This window comes from Spinacia oleracea, chromosome 2 (genome assembly GCF_020520425.1).
Source record: "Spinacia oleracea cultivar Varoflay chromosome 2, BTI_SOV_V1, whole genome shotgun sequence".
Lineage (NCBI taxonomy): Eukaryota > Viridiplantae > Streptophyta > Magnoliopsida > Caryophyllales > Amaranthaceae > Spinacia > Spinacia oleracea.
In genome coordinates, this window is record NC_079488.1 from 96169886 (window position 1) to 96190647 (window position 20762).

Genomic DNA, 20762 nt, shown 5'->3' on the forward strand with positions numbered 1-20762 from the left:
TTTCTCACCGTGCCAAAAATCACAATACAGCCCATGGTATCTGGACCTCTCTCGCTCTTTTTTGTGTAGACCTCTCTCGCCAAGGAGTTTGCAATATCTTTTACTTTTGTATACTAGCAAGTGCCAAGTGATGCATAGTTTTGATGTTCCTTCATTAAGAGTTTGTTATTGCTCTCTACCAAATTCATAACATCCCAATTCCCATCATATTACTTCTCTATTCTTATTTACAAGTGGAGTATAGTAAATATTGATCAACGAAGTAAAAGTTTACTTAAAATGCTTTAAAAGTCGACTTTATATATGTAAGAGTTTTCTAATTTTTAGTAAGGATAATTTGCCAAATACAACCTAATAAGGTTCTCTATTTGCCAATTACAACCTCAAATTTCTAATTTTGCCAATTACAACCTTAAACTTGTACATTTATTTTAAATTACAACCCGAAATCATTTTCCAGCAAAAATCACCGAAAGATGATGTCATAACCTTATTGAAAAAAATTACAAAGCACATCATATGTATATTTAAAATTATTTTTTCGATAATTTTAATTTTTTTGTTTAATTCTTATTTATCGATTTAATTTTTTTTATAGAAAATATGTAATTTTTTTTAATAACATTATGACCTTATCTTCCCGTGATTTTTGCCGGAAAATAATTTCGGGTTGTAATTTAAAATGGATGTATAAGTTTAAGGTTGTAATTGGCAAAAATAGAAATTTGAGGTTGTAATTGGCAAATAGTGAACTTTATTAGGTTGTATTTGGCAAATTTCCCTTTTAGTAATAATTTTTTTTGTTTTAATTAAAATCATTCTTTCAAAAGCATTAATATTGTATAAAATTATTCATTTAATCTTTTAAAATGTTTATCTATCAACGTTTATTCTATGATATAAAAATTAATCAAAACATATTAAAAGTTACAGAAAAATAGGTAAACGTTACAAAAAAAAAAAAAAAAAATCTGGGTAAAAGTAATTTTGGTGTACAATAAATTTATTGTACATGTGCGCAAGATCTTTTGAATCCTTCCTCTGTTCTTTTTTAAATAACGCAATTATTTAGGCATATTTGTCAATGCACAATTTCAAACATTAATATATTCTATTATGGATAAGAAAAAATTATAAAAAAATAATATTTAAAAAATATTAATTGAGACGAATCTAATAAGATCTCACACGACTGTTTTTTTCTTATGTATAAATCATAAAAGGAAATCAAATGAGCTTGTGTGAATAATGTCAAAAACTCAATTGTGTCTTGTAAATGAGAACGGAGGAAGTTTTAGGAGTTACTCTCTCCGTCCCTTTTTATTTGCCCATTTTTGTCTTTAGAATGTCCCTTTGAGATTGCTCTATACCTTAATTGGCCAATAAATAATAACTCTTTATTTCATCAATTTTTATTTCCACAAGACAATATTTTTTTTTACATGGGGATACTTATCCTTTCTTTAATACAAGTGCTTCCAGATGAATAACTGCTACTGATGAATAGTATAAATCACATAATATACATGTAAATAAACAGACTTTCAAGACATTCATTTAAACTCAAATGTTACCGATTTAATACGAAAAATTCATGTTATTTGCACTATTCACAAATTACTGTTATTGATTTTTAATTTCCCTATATTAACTTAGCAAGTCTTCCACAAAAATATAAGGTACTTATGAAATGGTGATGGTGTACTGTTCACCTGAATAAGATTGAATTGCTAAAAATGATGAAACTATGTACTTAATGGAAACCAATTTAACCTAAATTACAGCAAATTCAGTACAAATTAAGTGAAGATGTTAGAAGCCACTCAAAAGTTACATTAAAGAACACTCCACGCCTAAAAAATTAGGTTAAACGAGCCGACTGATCCTTTCATTAACCTTTATTTTTACCATCGTAGGTGGGTGAATTTTATGTTGTCAAAGACCATAATACCCAATACTAATTTTAAGTCAAAACAGACACCGACTATCCATGAAAAGTCGCTACTGATACACTACAATAATCAATAGCTAAAAACATTTATAAGCCAATTGCCAAAAGGTATGAACTCAACATCTTGATGAGGTAAGAGGAAGAAACACAAAACAAACAACTTATAAGTTATAACCTTAAGTTAGAACAAAGTCAACATATAACTCTAAGAAAAAATCACACTCACCTAACTCGTAGAGAACAAAAAGTTAACACACATACATAAATATGGTTGTTTTTTTCTTAAGAATTCAATTCCCCTAATTTTCATGTAGATTTTCCTCACCCTTTGAATTCGCCACCCCAAAGCGAGAATAATCAACTGTTGAAGTATGTCATTAATCTCCTAAAGATTAACACGCATCCCACTTAAAGTCTTTCTATTATTGGGGTGATTTTAAGCGCGATCTATTTCTTTTGGTAAATTTATAAATGAATTTTTTTCCAATAACTAAATAGGTGTTTATTAACTTTTCTGATTACTACATAGGTTGTTAAAAGTTGTTAAAACTACCTACCTTTTTTAACTATTGTTGTCAACTACTACCTTAGCCCATATTTTGATCAATTTGTAATTAATAACATTATAATTGACCGTTATTTATAATTTAATTATTTTAATAATTACTAAAAATTAAAATCTAAAATAAAAATACCAAAAATTGATTACATTAGTGAAGTGTTACGGAGTAACATTTTTTTCCCTAATAAGGAAGTTAGTTGAGGAGGATTACCAATTTTAGGGGAAGATTGTTCAGTTTCTGACAAACCAGAAGAGTCTTCTCTACTTTGGAGCTTGTGTGGAACTAAGCATCCACGTGTCACCCTTTGGAGTGTTCAAAAGGATGACAACTACGTGGGCCCCTCTTCCTCTCCAATCACATAGAAGATTCTTAAGAATCTACCATTTTATTTTGATTTCTCTCCCCTCAAATTTCATTTCTGGGTAGGAAGTAAAGAACAATACTTTTTTCACAATTTTCCAAAAAAAAAAAACTAGAAAAAAAAAATGAGAGCATTGAATTATGGGTTTGAGCTAGTTGATCTTCAAAGTTCGTGGAAATCCATACAGCAAACTAAAAAATCAACCTTTTCTTACCTTAACAATGCCCATTTGCTCTCTCCTGTCTCTACGGCATTTCGTCGGACAGGTGGTGGGCGTAAAGGCGTTGCTCCGTCTAGAGCCGCCTTACCTTATAGGAGGTCTCCGGAGATCCGCCGTCCGGCAGATAGGTTCTTTCCCGGAAATGGGTTGTCCCCAAATTCACTCAATTTAACCCCAACAACTTCTAATTTTACGAGTAACAGAGCGGAAGAGTCAGCTTCTGAGCTGGAGTTGCTTCTTGAGTTGGTCCCGATTAGGATTAGAAACTCCTTGGCTTGCCATGAGGAAGTTGGGGATTTGATTGAAGTTGTTCTTGATTTTGGAAGGAAGCCTTTAGCGCGGTTTCCTTCTGGTGATTGGGTCATTTCTCAGGATCCTGTCAAGAATGAAGATTTGCAGCATGCTGTTTCTAAGGTAGTTTGATTGAATTGTATGCATATTTGTTAGTGGGCCAATTTCATTTACGTGATTGTGTTTTTTTACTTTAATAAAATATGATACTGTTGTTTTCTTTGTAAAATGGGATTATGATATTGGTTAACATGAAGGGAGTGTTTGTTGATAATTGATGAAGGAGAAAGTTATGATCCTCTCATTGATCATTACATGAGGTGCTACTCGTGCTACCTTTTTGAACATATAAAGCGTTCAAAAAAGGTATTAAATGGAAAAAATGATCTACACCAAGGATATTACAATGTGTACTAACCAATAATGCAGGGTTATGTTCTTCATCTGATGCCACTAGTTCATATCATGTCTTTGTTTGTTTGCAATTAGATTTGGAAGTTTATAGTTTATCAGGGTGTTTTGGTGTGGCGGAAAATAGTGGAAACTATTTTTTTATGAGTTAGCTGCTGCATTGTTCAGGTGGGTGACTTTTCAGATGACAATCGATCAGGAATTGATCGTTCACTGCATCGTATAAGTGCCATCCGGAATCGTAAGATGCAAATAATTGGGCTTACTTGTCGGGTGGGTAGAGCGATTTGTGGGAGTGCAGAGATCATCCATGATTTGATTGAGGGGGGAGGATCAATTTTGGTTATAGGGCCTCCTGGAGTTGGCAAAACCACGTTGATCAGGTAGATCCTTTTAAACAATTATAATGGTTTTGTGGCTCGTTATCAGAATCACCCAGTGTTCAATACTAGTTTTTGCGACATGAAAGCTCAGGGATTTGAATATTGTGGTCTTGCCTACTGCCTCTTGAAACTTACTTTTCTTTTTCTTGTGTGTTAACATTATTCCTTTCCACTATAGTCATGTGGATGTAGTTTATGTGCCTAAATAAAGTAATGAAATGGGAAATGTATAATGATATTTATTTACATATTGCAATTGATTACATTAAGTTGTCGTCTTGTTGACTAGATTACTGTTTTACAAAACTTCCTATGAAATTGCACTGTTGTTGTTCATATTACTTGGAAAATCTAATATAGTTTTCTCCCAGAGAGATTGCAAGAATGTTGGCGGATGAGCACAGAAAACGGGTGATTATTGTGGACACATCGAATGAGATTGGAGGTGATGGCGATGTTCCACATTCAGGTATTGGCCGTGCAAGGAGGATGCAAGTGCCCAACGTAAATATGCAGCATAACGTGGGTGATAGATACATTGCTTCATAGTTGATACGTGGTCGAGAGTTCATCAGTTTTTATCTTTAAATCTTATTGAATTGGTACAGGTGATGATCGAAGCTGTCGAAAATCACATGCCTGAGACAATTATAATTGATGAAATTGGAACTGAGCTTGAAGCTTTGGCTGCCAGTACCATTGCTCAAAGGGGAGTTCAACTTGTTGGGACTGCGCATGGCATGACAATAGAAAATATAATAAAAAATCCTTCTCTCCAGCTGCTGGTTGGTGGTATAGAGGTGCATTACTAACTTTCTTAAGCCAATTGCTGTGCATTTAATGGTCATAAAATTTGAATGAGCTATAATTGATGTTTTGTTGTCTTTACTTTCTGTTATTTACTGGTAGAGTGTTACCTTGGGTGATGAAGAAGCAAGGCGAAGAAAAGTGCAGAAGACCGTTCTTGAGAGAAAAGGCCCCCCAACATTTACATGTGCTGTTGAAATGATTTCTAAAACTGAATGCCGTGTCCATCACAGATTAGATGCAACAGTTGACGCTATACTTGCAGGTATTTTATGGACTATACTTTAATTAAACTAGTTTAACATCAACGTTGATGCTTGAGTTGCTTATCTATGTTATTGATGGTAACAGGTAAATCCCCTCTATTTGAAATCCGTCAGATGGATCCTGAGGTGAAAAGCTCAGATAATTTGACAAAGATCCCTCAAAAGCAGCAGCAGCAAGAAGAATCAGAGTTCATTAAGCTTGCTAAGAAAAGTACTGAATCACAGTCTGAGAATGAAGACATGGATGTACCTCATCTTTCCAAGAGGAGAAGCATCAAAAGTCGAAGAAAAAACAGCTTGCCTATCTATGTGTACACTTACAAGGTAACATAAATTACGCCGATTTCTTTTGCATTATAGATACTTTTGTGTAAATACGCCGAATTGCTTTGCACTATGATTGTTTTTCAGCCTTCTTACATTAGTCTGTGTTGTTTAGATATTGGAAACTGATTTAGTGCAAGTAGCAGAGGTGATGGGGCTTGAGGGTGTTATAGATGTTACAGATGATATTGGAACAGCAGATGCAATCCTAGCCTCTGGTTCAGAGATGAAGCAGAATCCATGGATCCGCAGTGTTGCCAAATTTCACCAAGTTCCTATCTTTGTTATCAAGGTAGTTTTCTCTAAAGATATTAAAATCTGAACTACAGCAGTTATCTCAAAAACTCCTCATTATTGTTTCACATTCAGGCAAATACCATGGCACAAATGGTAAAGGCCATCAGGATGATTCTTGGGATGGAATCTTTTGGGTCAGTGTCAAAGCTTCCTTCAAAAGATATGCTTGACATTGAAATTGAAGACGACGCACCTGAAGGGAAACCCTCTTTAGAAGAGCTTGATGCTTTGGAGGTACTACAACTCCTTTCAAATTCAATTTTCAATGTTTCTTGTTGTGGATGAATGTGGAATTCAATTTGATCGTACAACTATTTTTGTCGAGGATGTAATCATTAAGGCTCCGTTTGGTAGGGTGTAATTTTCCCATTTTCAATCATTTTACGTTTTTGGTTTATCAAGGGATGATAAACAATTTTTCATAATTCCTCAAAGGTGCAAAAAACTTTTTCCATTTGAAAGGGATGAAACCATTTTTCCACCTTTCCTCCTTACCTCCCTCTCCTTTTTTCCCCTCAATCTTCATCATCTTCTCCCATTTTCTTTAAGGAACCAAACAAAGGAAAACTAGTTTTGAATTGTGTTTTCTTTGGAAAATGTTTTCCATGGAAAATCATTTTGCACTGAAAACGTTATACACCAAACCGAACGGAGCCTAAGTCTTCAGATAATAATTTTGGGTAGCTTATCAAGTTACAAGTAAGGAGTAATTCTGGGTAAATGATGAAAGCTATACCCCTTCGTCTTTGACCTGACTACTACTCAATTGATCTCTGTTCAGAAATGCTCTTGCTGAACTTTGAATCTTTAGTACTCGCATCAATCTAGGTAGTTTGATTTTTAACCTTTGTGATTTCAGGAAGATTCAAGTTGTAGTTAGGTCTGGTTATCTTAGTTCAATCGTTTTCAAAACTGTGTAGTATGCCTATTTGACCATGACATCTATTACTTATAGGCTTAATACTGAATCAACATTCTTGGGTTTGTGATCTTTATGTAGGAAGTTCGACTTGCGATTGAGTATATTGTGATTCCGGGTGGTGAGGCTGTAGAACTTCTACCTAGACGTTCAGATATAATTGCTCGGCAACTTAAGCTTGTGGAAAGTTATCATCTAGCTGCAGAGAACTCAGGTACTGAACTTAACCCCAGACTACAAATTCTTCCGTCTAAATCAAAAAAGATGACTTCATCTAAACACTCCAAACATGGTTCATCAAATGATGAAATGAGCTCTGTATCACTTACTCGCGGCAAAGAAGGCACCACAGTCTCCCGATTGCCCCTCCTGCCTGAATAGTAGCAAATATTTACAATACCTGTATGTATGTATGTATGATATGCATCCTGTACACTGATGTAAATATGCTTTCACTCTTATATTCTCACTAATCAGCCATTTTTCATAATGGTTTTATATCAATGAAATTGTAATTATCATATCGATTAAATCTCATGAATGGGAATGCCGTCTTCTCCAGAAGAACCCGTTGCACCACTAACAGTGCCTTGGGAGGTTTGGGTTCTTCACATGATCCATTTTTTAGGAAATAACTCGATGTATGCCACCAAATTCATACTAATATGGCCCTGTTTTGTTCACCTTATTTCCACTTATTTCAGAAAAAATAAGTTCAGTTAAGTTCAGATAAGATAAGTTCAGGAAAAATAAGGGTTGACCAAGAACAACATATAAGTGAAATAAGTTTTGACAAGTTTTAATAAGTTCAGTTAAGTTCAGATAAGTTCAGATAAGATAAGTTCAGAAAAAACAAGTGAAAATCAGGTGAATAGAACGGAGAATCTCAAAAAAACCACAAAATGTATAGAAAGATGGAATACAACCACCACAATATCCATGAATTCCCTAGCTAAGATTGATCTACTTTCCTGAAGAAATCCATGAGACGATCATAAACGAATTCCTTAGCATTCATAGCCAGTACATAATCAGCATGCGCGTAGTCTTCTATGAAATGAAGGAAAAACTTGTCCCTATCATGATTTTTAAGGTTATCAAGCAGGAACTTGACATCGTCAACATCAGCAAGCTCATCCCTTCCTCCATGAGCAATGAACAACGGGAGGTTGTTTGGAATATTTGTCAGGTCATATTCCGGGGGCTTAGCTTGTCCGTACTGTTCCTTGTTCTTGTTTGGGTCTAGATAATCATACCTTGCTATTGTTCCGTCTCTTGCCACTGTTAATCCATAAACAACAATTACTATTATCACCTAAAAGCATTAAAGTTTATAAGGAGGCACATACTTTGGGAATAATGGATCATGTTTTTAGTAGCGGTTGACTGAGGTTCGTGCTGCAAAAATGTAGAAACCGTTGATGTACTCAAGCAACAGTTTACACCTACATCATTCGCAATTTATGTTAGTCCGTATAATTGATAAAAATTCACCACCAGCTTTGAAAATCAGTTAGCTTAATTTAATACCAGTAAAAGACGTCAAAAAATCAGTGCAGTCAATTCCCTGCTTCCTGCATATTTCTTTAAGAAGCGTCATTACAGCCTCTCTGTTCAATGACAAACAGAAAAGAAAACAAATCTCATTCTGGTTAAACCAGATACCCAAAACATGCACATCATAATCAGGTGTGTTGTGTTACTTGACAATAACAGAAGGAATATATCATTATTTCTAGTTTCTACCTGCTGGCTAATACCTAAACAATACGGTGTAATTCAGAATTGCCAAAAATAGGGAATTGAGAAAATCCAAAGCTTTTCTGAAGCCCAGTACAACAGAGAATTTAGAGAGTGGTTTCTCACCCACGCGGTACAAATTCATGTAGTCCAGACCAGTACATAAACTGTTGACAAGGGAAAATTTACACATTAAGTATTCGGTAATATGACTCAGAGAAAGAGAAAAAGGAAAGGATATGATGTCTTTACTTCAGTTACAAAGTTTTCAGCAGCATTTTTAGCAAGCGGGGAGGTCATTCGACTAAGATAAGCAATTGGACAGAGCAAGCCGGCTGATTTCACCATGTTCAACAACTTCTGCTGGGAAAATGCAGTCAGGGCTATTAATGTTCCCTGCATTTATAAACTGATTTAGTACTTGCTAATTATCATGAGAGTAACAAGGAAACTGGGAATAAGGAATTGTGAATGAGCAGTAATAATATTCAGCACTTTTTACCTGTGAATGTCCAACATAATGCAGCTTCTGTTCACCAGATTGATTGTACACATATTGGACTATTTCTGGAAGATCATATTCCATCAGCTCATCCCATGACCAATCCCAATATGCCTAGAAAATTATTGATGCATCAAACTAGACAATTTGATATAATCTCACATGTCTATATATATTCCTAATAGATCACCCTATTCAGTAACAAAATTTGACAATGAAAGAGTGCAGGTTTTTGGCAATGGAAAAGAGAGATTACCGAGTCATTAAAGCTTAGTGTCATATGGCCGAGGCTATATTTGGTGCCACGGGAGTTGGCAACCCAAACATCAAAACCACTGTCTGCTAAAATGAATGCCAAGGATTGATCTGGAGGATTAAGCAGCCATGTGACTCCATCCTACATCCCAAACAAAAACAAAAAGATGGTGAAGAAAATAGTAATCCCTCCATCCCACAAAATATAGTGCCTGTTTTCCATTTTGGGTGTCCCAAAATGTTGTGCCTGTTTTCCATTTTGGGTGTCCCAAAATGTTGTGCCTGTTTTCCATTTTGTTTATACCTAGAAAATAGCGTGGTCCTATCATTAATGTTTCTATCATGAAAATGTTGTCCCATAATTTATTAGTTTTTGTCTTTTTGTTTAAAAAATACGGAGTAAAATAAATTGTGTACTTTTCTACTAAAACAATAACATTAATAGTTCATCATGTTATTTTTCAAGTTTCTTAATTCCCGTGAAAAAAGGTCAAACGGGCACTATATTATGGGACGGAGGGAGTATACGTTACGTGACTATAGATTTCAGAGAAACAGTGTATAATACTAACCATTAAAACACCATGCTGCAAAAGCACTGGTGGCTTGCTGTCTTCAAGTGTATAGTTTGTCAAGCCTGTTGGAATTCGTTGCAAGCTGAGAATATAACCATCTTTTGTTGTCACCTGAATCTCTCCAACAACAGCATTTTAGTTAACCAACTAAGATTAAAGAGATACAGACAAAAAAAAACGGTTTAATTTAAGAAGAAGAGTGTGCAGATTAACTGTGTGCTCCTCGCAGACATAGCCGCGTGACTCCACCAACAATTTACAGATGCCTTCATCAGAAGTTAATTGACCACGAGTCTGTGTGGAAATCAGCCTTGTTTTAACTCCAATTATTTCATGAAAGAAGAAGAATACTAGCACAACTGAGCTCAGAATTCCAGTCATTTTCATAAACATAAAGAATGCTTCCTATTCAGTTCACTACTGAAACAGACTCTTGTATTTCTGGTAAGAAAGCTATAAACTATAGCAAGAGAATCCAGCATGTGATACATAAAACAATATGGAACTTTTGTCTATAAGTGAAATGGTGGACCAAGTTTCTTAACCAAAACAAATATGGCACATAGTATTACAAAAGTTTGGATGATTGATTTCTTGTTCTATGAACCATGTAAAATGGGAAACAGACTTCTGAACATTTATTCACCTGAAACCTAAATATTAGCCGCACATAAAATCGAAAATGGTCAAAGTGAACAATGGATCTCATGGTGTTACATTCACCATTATACTCTTTTGTTGGAGATATTCCTTGAGAGGAGTAAAAACACAACTAAGGCCAATAAAAGCTGTGCGAAAATGAGAAGACGAAGAGGATACAAATTACAAAGAGCAAAAGATACATTCAAATAGTAGGTACAATTTTTTATATATGCATTATTCCTTGATTCAATGAAAAATTTGTATAGGCCTATGTGTAAGACCTATACATACAATTCTTAGCATGAATTTCGTACTTCTATACTAGGGGCTGCTGCTGCTCTATCTTTTGATTCTTTTTGTAATGCTTCCGAACTTTTAACTGAATCTTTAGACGATTTGTTTCTCAGTAATGGTATTCTAATGGACTGGAGATTTGGCCTTTTTAAGAAATGCAATCTCCATCTTCTGGGTTTGACCTGTCCTAGTAACTTCATCTGCTCCCTCCTGAATTTTCTGTTTGTGTACCATTTTCCACCTCGCCATCCCAAGGCATACCTGCATCAGCAAAAGAGTCATAAGAAACTTGCCCGAATGTCAAGCAAAGCAACACATAAATTATTAGCCTTATGATTAAAGGTAGAGAAAAGTTTGTGAAGGTGTCTAGAGGCTACCTTATAAATTATACTCCTTATTTTCCAGTTTTATTAGAAGTACGAGTGGAGATAAGAATAGTAATAAAATGTCATCAATACTAAGTATTCGCTATTGACAGAAGAATACACATAGGATCAACTATGACTTATCGAACATACGAGGCCAATCGAAAGGATATGCCATTTTTCATGAAATACGCAGATGAAAGTGTTTTATATAATGATACGAGAGAACAAACCAAAATTTATAAATTTGGAATTTATGAGTTTTAAGTTGATCTCAAACAAATTGGGCTGCATGAATAAAATAATAACTTCATAGGAGATAGGTCGATAGGGATGCCTTCAGATACAGTTACGCGTTCAGTACTAAGGAGAATATCATAAACCAAAAAAGATATAGCAGGTAAACTCAGGATAATTGATACAGAACTTATTAAGGAGAAATGAATTTGCCAGAATCTCTCTGTGAGAAGAAGATTTTTGTATTGATATTATGGTAGTTGGGCTTTAGAGTTCTAGACCAGTGTTCTCTAACAATTGTTTTTGTGGAATCTTTCCTTCAAAATGCTAGCTCAGATTCATATTCTTTAGTTTCATTGTTTCGATTTGGTATTAATTCCATTACTCCGTATAATTCTTAAAAGTATTTATTTATATCTTTTATCATAACAAACATACAAACAAAAAGATTTGTCTCAAAAGTTGCATTGTTGAAATGAACAGGCATCAAGAGAGAGTTTAGTTGTGCCAGTCAAACTCAAAAGGAAACCAACCCGCAATTCTATTTGATTTCCCTTCACACCCAAATTATTTTAACAAAGATCAAAGCAAAAGGTGGCAAAGGTAAAAACTGTTGCATTTGAAAAGCAAACTTAAACGTTTGAAGTACCCCAAATTGAAGGTAAGATGCAAATGACAAGGCTTAGGTGATTCAAACAGCGAAAGAGATAATTATCCAAATGTTTTATTGAGGAGATGAGAGGATAGTTAAACAGATTACAAGAAAGAAAAGTTAGACAGTAAAAGTTGGAGGAAGTTATTCAAAAAAGACCTGGCTTATTAAGAAATTATGGGTTACATGATTTAAAGTTGTGGCGCCCTCAAATTCGTGTGGTTCATTCATATTTTAAAAATTAAATAAATAAATAATTTCCATGCAGTTCATTCCATATAGGTGCTCTTCTTAGTCTAGGCATTTCTGTAGGGACTAGGGAGTTTTCCCCCTATGCTGCGCCTACCAACCTTTTTTATCATCTTGTATCCATATACTCTAGGCGCTATTAATTCAGGCTTCTCAGTTTCTAATTTCTAGTAGAGTGTGAGTGTCCTGTACCTATTCCTCCCTCTCCTTAGCCCTCCCTTTTCATTTATTACTAGAATGACTAATGAGTGATATTGGGTAGTAGCATGACTACTGAATATTATGCTAAATTGGTTAGCTTAATTGCTTGCTTCTACTTTCCCTAAATTTTGAATTTTTTCCTTTTTGTAAATGACTTCAGCAAAAGGGGTTATTGGTGCTTTCTGAAAATACTCTCTTGACCTCTGTCCAACTAACAAGTATCTTAGGGTAATAGAGCATAGGTGTGCCAAACTTGGTATGATACAGTTCAGACTTACAGTACAAAAAAATAATTGAGTCCCACGAGATGATAAAGAGATATTGAGTTTCTGTAGAGGAATAAATGAATGCAGAAATCAGGCTAGTAGATATGCAGCACACGCAAAAAATCGTGAATAGAAAAGAAAGAATATGATTTCATAAAAGTGGCTAGAATATGCATATTGTGAAAAGGTTGGTTACCCCTGATTGATAAGTCTCATTGGGAGATAACAACATTCCCTCTTTTTATCTTCGATAAGCCAATAAACACAGGGTCAACAAGGGTTTACACTTGCATGCCGATATTGCACACCCTCCCGGACAAGCCCTCATTCTTCAACACACAATACTAACCCATGTATGTAAAAGCTGATCAGTACGAAGTATATGTTAAACAGGAAAGCTGGAAGTTTTCCTCAAATTAAGAAACAGGCTTCAAGTACTCAAAATGGAGGTTAATGTCACTTTGGATCAACTTAAATTATGAGTTATGACCTTATCATACGAGCTACGTCACATAAAAAAAAAAAAAAAAGAGTCCAGTCTGTTCAACAATGAGAAAATACCCATGATGTGAAAGCAAGAGGTGGTTCAAGGAGACGTATGGATGTTGCTTCGATTTTCCCAACAGTGTTTCTATTTTCTCTCAAAGGCCCAGATAAAATCTCTCTGTTGCCAAGATGATTAACAAATCCCAGCACACCCCTGGTTGGGATGGGTAGGCGCCACAAAGGGCTATCTCAATGAATTCTAATTTCATTCATGGGAAGGTTTCACTCCTGAAAGAAGCATTAGCTCATATTATAAGCTTTTATGTTCTAAGTCATAACTGAATCTTCCATGAGCCCTTGTATAGCCTACCAATCTTTAAGCCCTCACTCCTTTCATATTCGTGTTACCAACTATCTTAGTATAAATTACTTTGGGGTGGGGGGGGGTAACTAGTGTCTGCATATGCATATATATATTTGTATAAGTAACAGAACAAAAGAAAACATGAAAACAAGGAGATAAAAGGTGCAGTAAATTTTCAATTTATCCCAAAGCAATAAAGTAAAAGAAAAAAACTACTGAACACCACCTAAGAAGTAAGAAGACATAAGAGAATGTACCCAATAACAAGAGTCGTCCCTGCAGTGGCAGCACAAGCTGCAGTGCTATAACTTCCTGAACCTACAATCTTCTGAATTTCCTCTCTTTCAATTTGGTAGTTGCTTTTCATCTGCCACAAGGATATCGAATAATTCAAGCCCATTATACGGACAAGAAATGTAACATGAATAGGATATATCATACATAAAGCTCAAGTAGACGCATAAACAGGAAACCATATTTTATCCTATACTTCAGATGCCTATGGAAAAGAAGCCACGGACCACAGAAATAAACCATATCTGTGCAATCCCAACTAGCCAAAACAATCAAATTCAGCCTCATGTGACTAGCCAAAACAGGGTCTGCCTTATTAAACAAGAAATCTGGAACTAATATACCATTTGGCCACTTTCTGGAAGAAAGGGTCAAGATGATGCATACAGCATACTAGAGACTTTCAACAACAATGAATATTTCAAAACATTTAAGCTTCTTCTAAGTACAAGATATGAATATTTTGACAATATATATTAATGCGTCATCCTGTTGCATCTTTCACAAACTTTTTAGGTGCATGAAGTTGTTACTGTTTTAACTTTTAACATAGGCACTTGGGCAGTAATAGACAAACAAAAACAAATGTGTGCGTGTGTATCAACTACATATAAAATTACATACCGCTTGTTCAATTGAATCAAGTCTTCTGTCAACTCTTGTGTCATGAAGGTGACGAAAAGTGTATCCTGCATTATCCAGCAGAATTCAAGGTGAAAACACCGTACTTCTCTGAGTCTAAAAAATAACTACTGTATCCTTTTCATGGTAAGTAAAATAATGTACTCCCTTCGTTCTTGAATGTTAGTCCTCTTTCATATTGGTTTTTTTATTAGTCCCTTTTGGAATCTGTCCTTATTTGTCCAACATTTATTCTCATTATACCCTCATAAATATTTAAATAGCTCACTTGTTTACTCCCAAATAAATCTTTATTCCCATTAAACCCCTCCATCATTTCTGTCTCCTACCCACATGAGTTAGAATCATGTGACAAGTGTACTTATATTAGATTGTCTAATATTCCAAAAGAGACTAACATTCAAGGAGGAAATAGTATTAAAAGTCAATCAGAAAGTACACTAAAAGAGGGTAAGAAATCTTCTTATACAATATACACCAACAACATTCCAAGATGACAATAAGACCCCAAAGGTCCTTGCTCCTCCAACCTCTTTCATCTTATACAAACACAGGAATTTCTCAACACTGTCAAAGATACCAAATCAAAGCCGAAAGAGCACATGATCTCCAGGCTAATATGACTTTTGAGCAAGCACTCCATAACACATATTGACATTATCAATACTATGCACTTACGCAGTATACCCTAACCGTCCCTAACCCCAATCACCACAGTAGCTGTTACAATCATTATATCACTACAGGACAGAAACTCGAGTAAGGCCACCTTTTCTGGATCATAAAATCAGTATCAATATTTTCCAGCAATAAGGCTCAAGCACAAATTAGAATTCCCACACAAGGAAAATGCCAACTACCTGAAACCTACTCGAAGCTACATTTTCCAGCAATAAGGCTCAAGCACAAATTAGAATTCCCACACAAGGAAAATGCCAACTACCTGAAACCTACTCGAAGCTACATTGTTCGAATCGTTATAAATAACAGCTACTATCAAGTTATTGTGGAGCTTAGGCTCTGTTTGGTTGGGTGTAAAACATTCTAAGTGTAAAATGATTTTCATAAAAATTAATTTACAACGGAAAACACAATTCCACAATTAGTTTTCCTTTGTTTGGTTCCATGTAAGAAAAATGATGAAATGAAAGGGGAAGTAAGCAGGTAGTTTTGAAGGGAAATCGGTTTTCCATCAATGGGAATTTTACTCATAGGAAAATGGTTTTACACTCCTTTGCAAGCCAAACAATGTAAAATTGAAAATAGAGCGAAAAATGTTTTCCATGAAAATGTTTGACGCCCTGCCCAAACAGAGCTTTAAGTGTTTCAAAGAATACATTATTCTATTCCCAATTCCTCAAGATGTCATAACCACCAATTTTGTGCAATCAACCAAACAACTTAACAAACTGGCATTAAGCCAACCAACATTAATTTAAAACAAAAATCAAAGAAAATTGCCAATTGCAAAAAAAAAAAAAAGCACCTAAATAGGTAGAAACAACTCACCAAGCCAAGCAGTACCAACTGATGCTATAGAAGTACCAACTGTAAACACCACCCTGTGCCTCTCAAATGTATCCTAAAACCAATCAAACCAAATCAATTTTGCATATTAACAAAATACCCAATTGAAAATGAATAGTACTCAATAATTCCTTTTACCTTGGTTGAATAATAGGTGTCTTCAACAGCGCACCATGAATTTGAAGCTCGTTTTTTCAACTCCGGCATGCCCACCGACCTCCAAACTGAGGATTTAAGTGTTCGAAGTCGCTGCAAATTCTGCATTTATCTATTCAGATCAGCAGCAACGACCACACTCAGATTTTCAAGAGAGAACGGAGGGATGAAAGACCAGAAATTTTCTATTCATCTCTTTCGTTTCTTATTCCGCAAACAACGACAGAAACAGGAGAGAGAACAAACAGCGCGTGTCTGTGAGACCAGTCACACTCACACATCAACTTGATGGTGTGACGAGCGCGAAACCAATAGTGTGCCTCCCCTAAAACTATATATAAAAAAAGTAACAAATCTAAATTTAGAAGTAACATATCTAAACTAAAAAAGTACCTCCTCTAAAATTATATTAAAAAAAAAGTAACATGTCTAAACTATAGAAATAACATACCTAAACTAAAAAACACCTCCCCTAAAACTATTCCGTATAAAAAAAAAAAGTAACATGTCTAAACAATAGAAGTAACATACCTAAACTAAAAAAGTACCTCATCTAAAATTATAAAAAAAAAGTAACAAATCTAAACTATAGAAGTAACATACCTAAACTAAAAAAAATACCTCCTCTAAAATTATTAAAAAAAAAAGTAACATGTCTAAACTATAGAAGTAACATACCTAAACTAAGAAGGTATCTCCCCTAAAACTACTCCGTATAAAAAAAAATAACATGTATAAACTATAGAAGTAACATACCTAAACTAGAAAAAGTATTTCCTCTAAAATTATAAAAAAAAAGTAACATGTCTAAACTATAGAAGTAAGTAAGTAACATACCTAAACTAAAAAAAGTACTTCCTCTAAAATTATATAAAAAAAATAACATGTCTAAATTATAGAAGTAACATACCTAAACTAAGAAGGTATCTCCCCTAAAAGGCTAAAACTACTCCGTATAAAAAAAAGTAACATGTATAAACTATAGAAGTAACATACTTAAACTAAAAAAAGTACCTCCTCTAAAATTATATAAAAAAAAAGTAACATGTCTAAACTATAGAAGTAACATACCTAAATTCGCAAGTGTGAACTGGTCTCACCATCAGTTGATGGTGAGGACAGTCTCATATAAGAATTTGAGTTGGACGAATTAGAGCTGACAAAAGTTGACCAAAACCCATCAACCCAACCCAACCCAATTATAAAGGTTGAGTCAAGCTTTTCAACCATTTAATTAAATGGGTTGGGTCAGTTTGGAATTTCAACCCAAAATTAACCCGCTACCTATATAATTAATTGAGCCCGTATACAAATTTAATGACACCGTCTCCCAAGTTAGCGGAAAAAAGTTTGTGAAATTGCGATTAGATTATTTTGTGGAATTAAAATTGGAATAATTTGTGAAGTAACTACGTTTGTAGTTGGGAAGAGAAAATGCTTATGAAAAAAAGGAGTACAATTAGATATATCATTTCATAATGATGATGATGACGTCGTCTAATCTATGAAAATTGATTGAAAAAGATGAGAATTAAATCAGATGACTGGAAGAGAGGAAAAAGAATATTAGGCAAACAGAATAGAGAACAGTGAAGGGTCGAGCGGAACAGATGAGATGGAGGAGAGCTAGAAAGAGAAGAGAAAAAGAAAAAGAAAATATATTAGACGGAAGAAAATGAAGGGGAACAAAAAAAGAAAAGTAAGAAGAAGGAAAATATGTTGGGATGGGATTTGAACCTTAGAACTTTGGAAACTCAAGATAAAGCTTCTAAAGGGACCTTTCAAATTTTCTTACCTTGTAAATGGTGAATTTCAACCTTTTACTACTCAAATCACTATTCATAAACATAATGTTGGTAAGTTGGTGCATTTTTAAAGGTTAGAGATTATAAATACGGATTTTTCATGAAATACTCTTGAGTTTTTACGAAATTCATCAAATGCCCCTCACAAATGACTTAATACTTAGAGTACCCTTACACTTAACGGACGTTAAGTCTCCGTTAACATGACTTTACTATTTTGCCCTTACTCCATCCCACATTTCAATTTTCATTCTCTATCTTCTCCTTTTACGTAACAAACTCCCAAACTCTCTCACTTTCTCTCTCATCAACAACTATGGCACCAGGTTGAGAAGAAGCTCGCCCAAAAGAAGCCCGCGGAGGAGAATGTCGTCGCCGCCGAGAAAGATCCGGCTGAGAAGAAGCCAAAGACCGAAGAAGAAGAAGAAGAAGAAGAAGAAGGGAAGAGAAGAATGCCGCCGCCGTCGAGAAAGATCCGGCTGAGAAGAAGCCAAAGGCCGACAAGAAGAAGAAGAAGGGAGGAGAAGAGGTCACCGCCGAGAAAGCTTGCCGAGAAGAATCCCGCCGTAGGAGACTAGAAGAGCGTCGATACTTACAAGATCTACATCTTCAAGGTTCTCAAGCATAGATTGGAAATTTCAATTGGGTATTTTCCCAACATAGATTGAAATTTTCAATTGGGTATTTTGGAAACCAATTTATTGGTTTAATCTGTTAAACGTTGTTGTCTTGTGAGGTAAATTAATCAAAAAATCGCATGTTTCATTGAATTAACTCTGTTTTTGTTATTGGGTTTGCTTTAATATTATTGAACTTTCAATTGGGTTACAATTTAATTTGTTAGGATTTGATCGAACATTATGAATTGATTAATGTCCAAATGTAGTTAGAACTTTTACTCCCAGTTATCTCCTTATTGAAGCTTTGTGAAAGCATTACAAAATCCAACAATTGCTTTGTTTGAGTTTTTTTGGGATATGATTTTGATTTTCTTTCCCAGCAAAACGTGATAAAATGGACAACAATGGATTAAAGAAAAAAAAGACAAAGGTGTTCGTTGTTTAGTGCACTAAACCTCATTAGAACATTCATATTTATAGTATTCGCTGTTTGTCTCTGCCATTTTCACCATGACCTGTTTGAGGATGTCACTTTCTTTGTGGGTAACTGGTGAATCCATTCTCAGGACAACGTTGTGTTTTAGGTGAGCCACAAGGTCGTGTTGCTAATTCTCAGTAATAAGACTCTGGCTATCCTCATTGATGCTCATTTTGATGAACTCTGACAAAGTTGTAGTCCTATAACAAGAGCATGAGAAAGCTGCATCAGCAACACTCAGTAAAAAAAAAGAGTCGTGTTCCTGGTTTTGTAGGCTGTGACATGCTTGCAGCCTAACCTCAAGATCCTACGATATTTTACTAGTAAATCTCCAAATTATTGATGTTTCATCTGATCGTAAAGCCAAAATCTAGAGTTGAGCATCAAAATGGGTTATTTAAAGTTATGGGTATTTAATGAATTAAGTTTAAGAAAAGGGGTATTTAGTGAAATAGTATTAAAATAGGGGTATTTGGTGAATTTGAAACTAGGCTAACGGAGGACTAACGGCGCGTCATTAGTAAGGGTACTCTGGGTATTAAGTCATTTGTGAGGGGCATTTGGTGAATTTCTGAAAGTCGAGGGGCATTTGGTGAATTTCGTAAAAATTCGGGGGTATTTCATGAAAAATCCGTTATAAATATGAAAAACTTTTACTTACGCCTAACAACCGCAAGTACCTATACTTTTCTCTCAATATCAATCTTCTCTACCTCTTTTTCTTGACAAAAAAGAAAGAGGTTATCAATCAGTTAATGCTTTGTTCGCAAGAATAATGGGGACGATGTTCGGTGGCCACTCTTCCATCCATATCGATACTTCCTCGAAGTTGAGGGAAGCTTTGGTGATGGAATGAGCCACCTTATTACATGATCTTCTAGAGAAATTAAAAGTGTAAATATTAAATAATTTCACCAAAGCTAAAAGATCATTAACAATTACTTGAAAATCTTCTCCACCTCATCTTAAAGATTATCAATCTAGATTTGTTCTCTTTGAACATGTTCTCTACATATACAAATAAAGCATTGGATCTATCGTCATTTCTTAACATAACAATGAGGAAGATGAGAAAAAAAAATTATCTCTTTTAATATGGTCCTTCTTATTTTGAGTGCCTCCTCTTCTTAGACATAGATGACCAATTTTACCCACCCGACTTTCTTTCATTTATTAAAAATTATTATTACTAAATTATTTCACCAATTATTCAATATCTTAACACTTCTAAAGCTACAAATTTCATCTACTATTCCGACAATAATTGACTTTCGATTTTACCTATATTTTACTCCTCCATTTTTCTGTCTTTTCCTTAGACAGTGCGCAGACGTTTAAACCCTATGCTGTAGACACCTACTTTTGTCCCTGTTCCCGCAAGGGAAAGGTTCGATGATGAAAGCATAAAAACTCCACTTGACAACGTATCTCCTATAAAATAAACGAATCTCGATTCCCCATTTCATTTCACCCGAAACCTGCTATTTATGGAAACCTGCTAAAAATAGTAACTGCCGTAAAAGGTAGCTTCTAAAAGTGGCAAATCATAAAAGATAGAAACCTGTCAGAATTAGGTGTTGCATTCCAACATAAATCCTAAATGAGATAGAAAACTGTGA

The 20762-nt window shown here is 34.8% G+C and overlaps 2 protein-coding genes and 1 long non-coding RNA gene across 4 annotated transcripts; 2 read left to right on the forward strand and 1 right to left on the reverse strand.

Moving 5' to 3' along the window:
- The first annotated feature begins 2788 nt into the window (after window positions 1-2788).
- Window positions 2789-7318, forward strand: LOC110791487 (protein SEEDLING PLASTID DEVELOPMENT 1). The gene is made up of 9 exons (XM_021996238.2): window positions 2789-3509; window positions 3966-4180; window positions 4552-4702; window positions 4789-4980; window positions 5090-5252; window positions 5339-5577; window positions 5693-5869; window positions 5947-6108; window positions 6875-7318. Exons 1-9 carry the CDS (start codon window positions 3000-3002, stop codon window positions 7172-7174), a joined length of 2109 nt encoding a protein of 702 aa, XP_021851930.2. The 5' UTR covers window positions 2789-2999; the 3' UTR covers window positions 7175-7318.
- Window positions 7319-7679: 361 nt separating this feature from the next.
- On the reverse strand, window positions 7680-16729 carry LOC110791488 (triacylglycerol lipase 2). 2 transcript variants are annotated; one of them, XM_021996241.2, is made up of 14 exons: window positions 16223-16729; window positions 16067-16139; window positions 14540-14604; window positions 13879-13988; window positions 10961-11062; window positions 10156-10159; window positions 9863-9982; window positions 9292-9432; window positions 9036-9149; window positions 8786-8929; window positions 8660-8700; window positions 8324-8403; window positions 8143-8238; window positions 7680-8074 (listed from the first exon to the last, which is right to left on the reverse strand). In XM_021996241.2, the coding sequence occupies exons 1-14, from the start codon at window positions 16346-16348 to the stop codon at window positions 7746-7748; spliced, it is 1545 nt and encodes a 514-aa protein (XP_021851933.1). In that variant the 5' UTR covers window positions 16349-16729; the 3' UTR covers window positions 7680-7745. The 2 variants fall into 2 exon arrangements, with proteins under 2 accessions (XP_021851933.1, XP_021851932.1); XM_021996240.2 differs by lacking the exons at window positions 10961-11062; window positions 13879-13988; window positions 14540-14604; window positions 16067-16139; window positions 16223-16729 and having other exon boundaries at window positions 9863-9976; window positions 10079-10340.
- LOC130468028 (uncharacterized) lies at window positions 10474-18953 on the forward strand. Its single transcript, XR_008928316.1, has 2 exons — window positions 10474-10720; window positions 18372-18953. It is a non-coding gene; the product is annotated as an uncharacterized lncRNA (long non-coding RNA).
- The last annotated feature ends 1809 nt before the right edge of the window (window positions 18954-20762 follow it).

Excerpts from the sequence above, each read along its gene's own strand:
- LOC110791488 (XM_021996241.2), bottom strand. The coding sequence starts at position 16,348 with ATGCAGAATTTGCAGCGACTTCGAACACTTAAATCCTCAGTTTGGAGG. Across the intron at positions 9,433-9,862 it reads TGCAGCATGGTGTTTTAATG|GATGGAGTCACATGGCTGCT; the intron begins GTTAGTATTATA and ends TTTGGGATGTAG. Across the intron at positions 8,701-8,785 it reads CTGAAAACTTTGTAACTGAA|TTTATGTACTGGTCTGGACT; the intron begins GTAAAGACATCA and ends CCTTGTCAACAG.
- LOC110791487 (XM_021996238.2), top strand. The coding sequence starts at position 3,000 with ATGAGAGCATTGAATTATGGGTTTGAGCTAGTTGATCTTCAAAGTTCG. Across the intron at positions 3,510-3,965 it reads TGCAGCATGCTGTTTCTAAG|GTGGGTGACTTTTCAGATGA; the intron begins GTAGTTTGATTG and ends TGCATTGTTCAG. Across the intron at positions 4,981-5,089 it reads TGCTGGTTGGTGGTATAGAG|AGTGTTACCTTGGGTGATGA; the intron begins GTGCATTACTAA and ends ATTTACTGGTAG.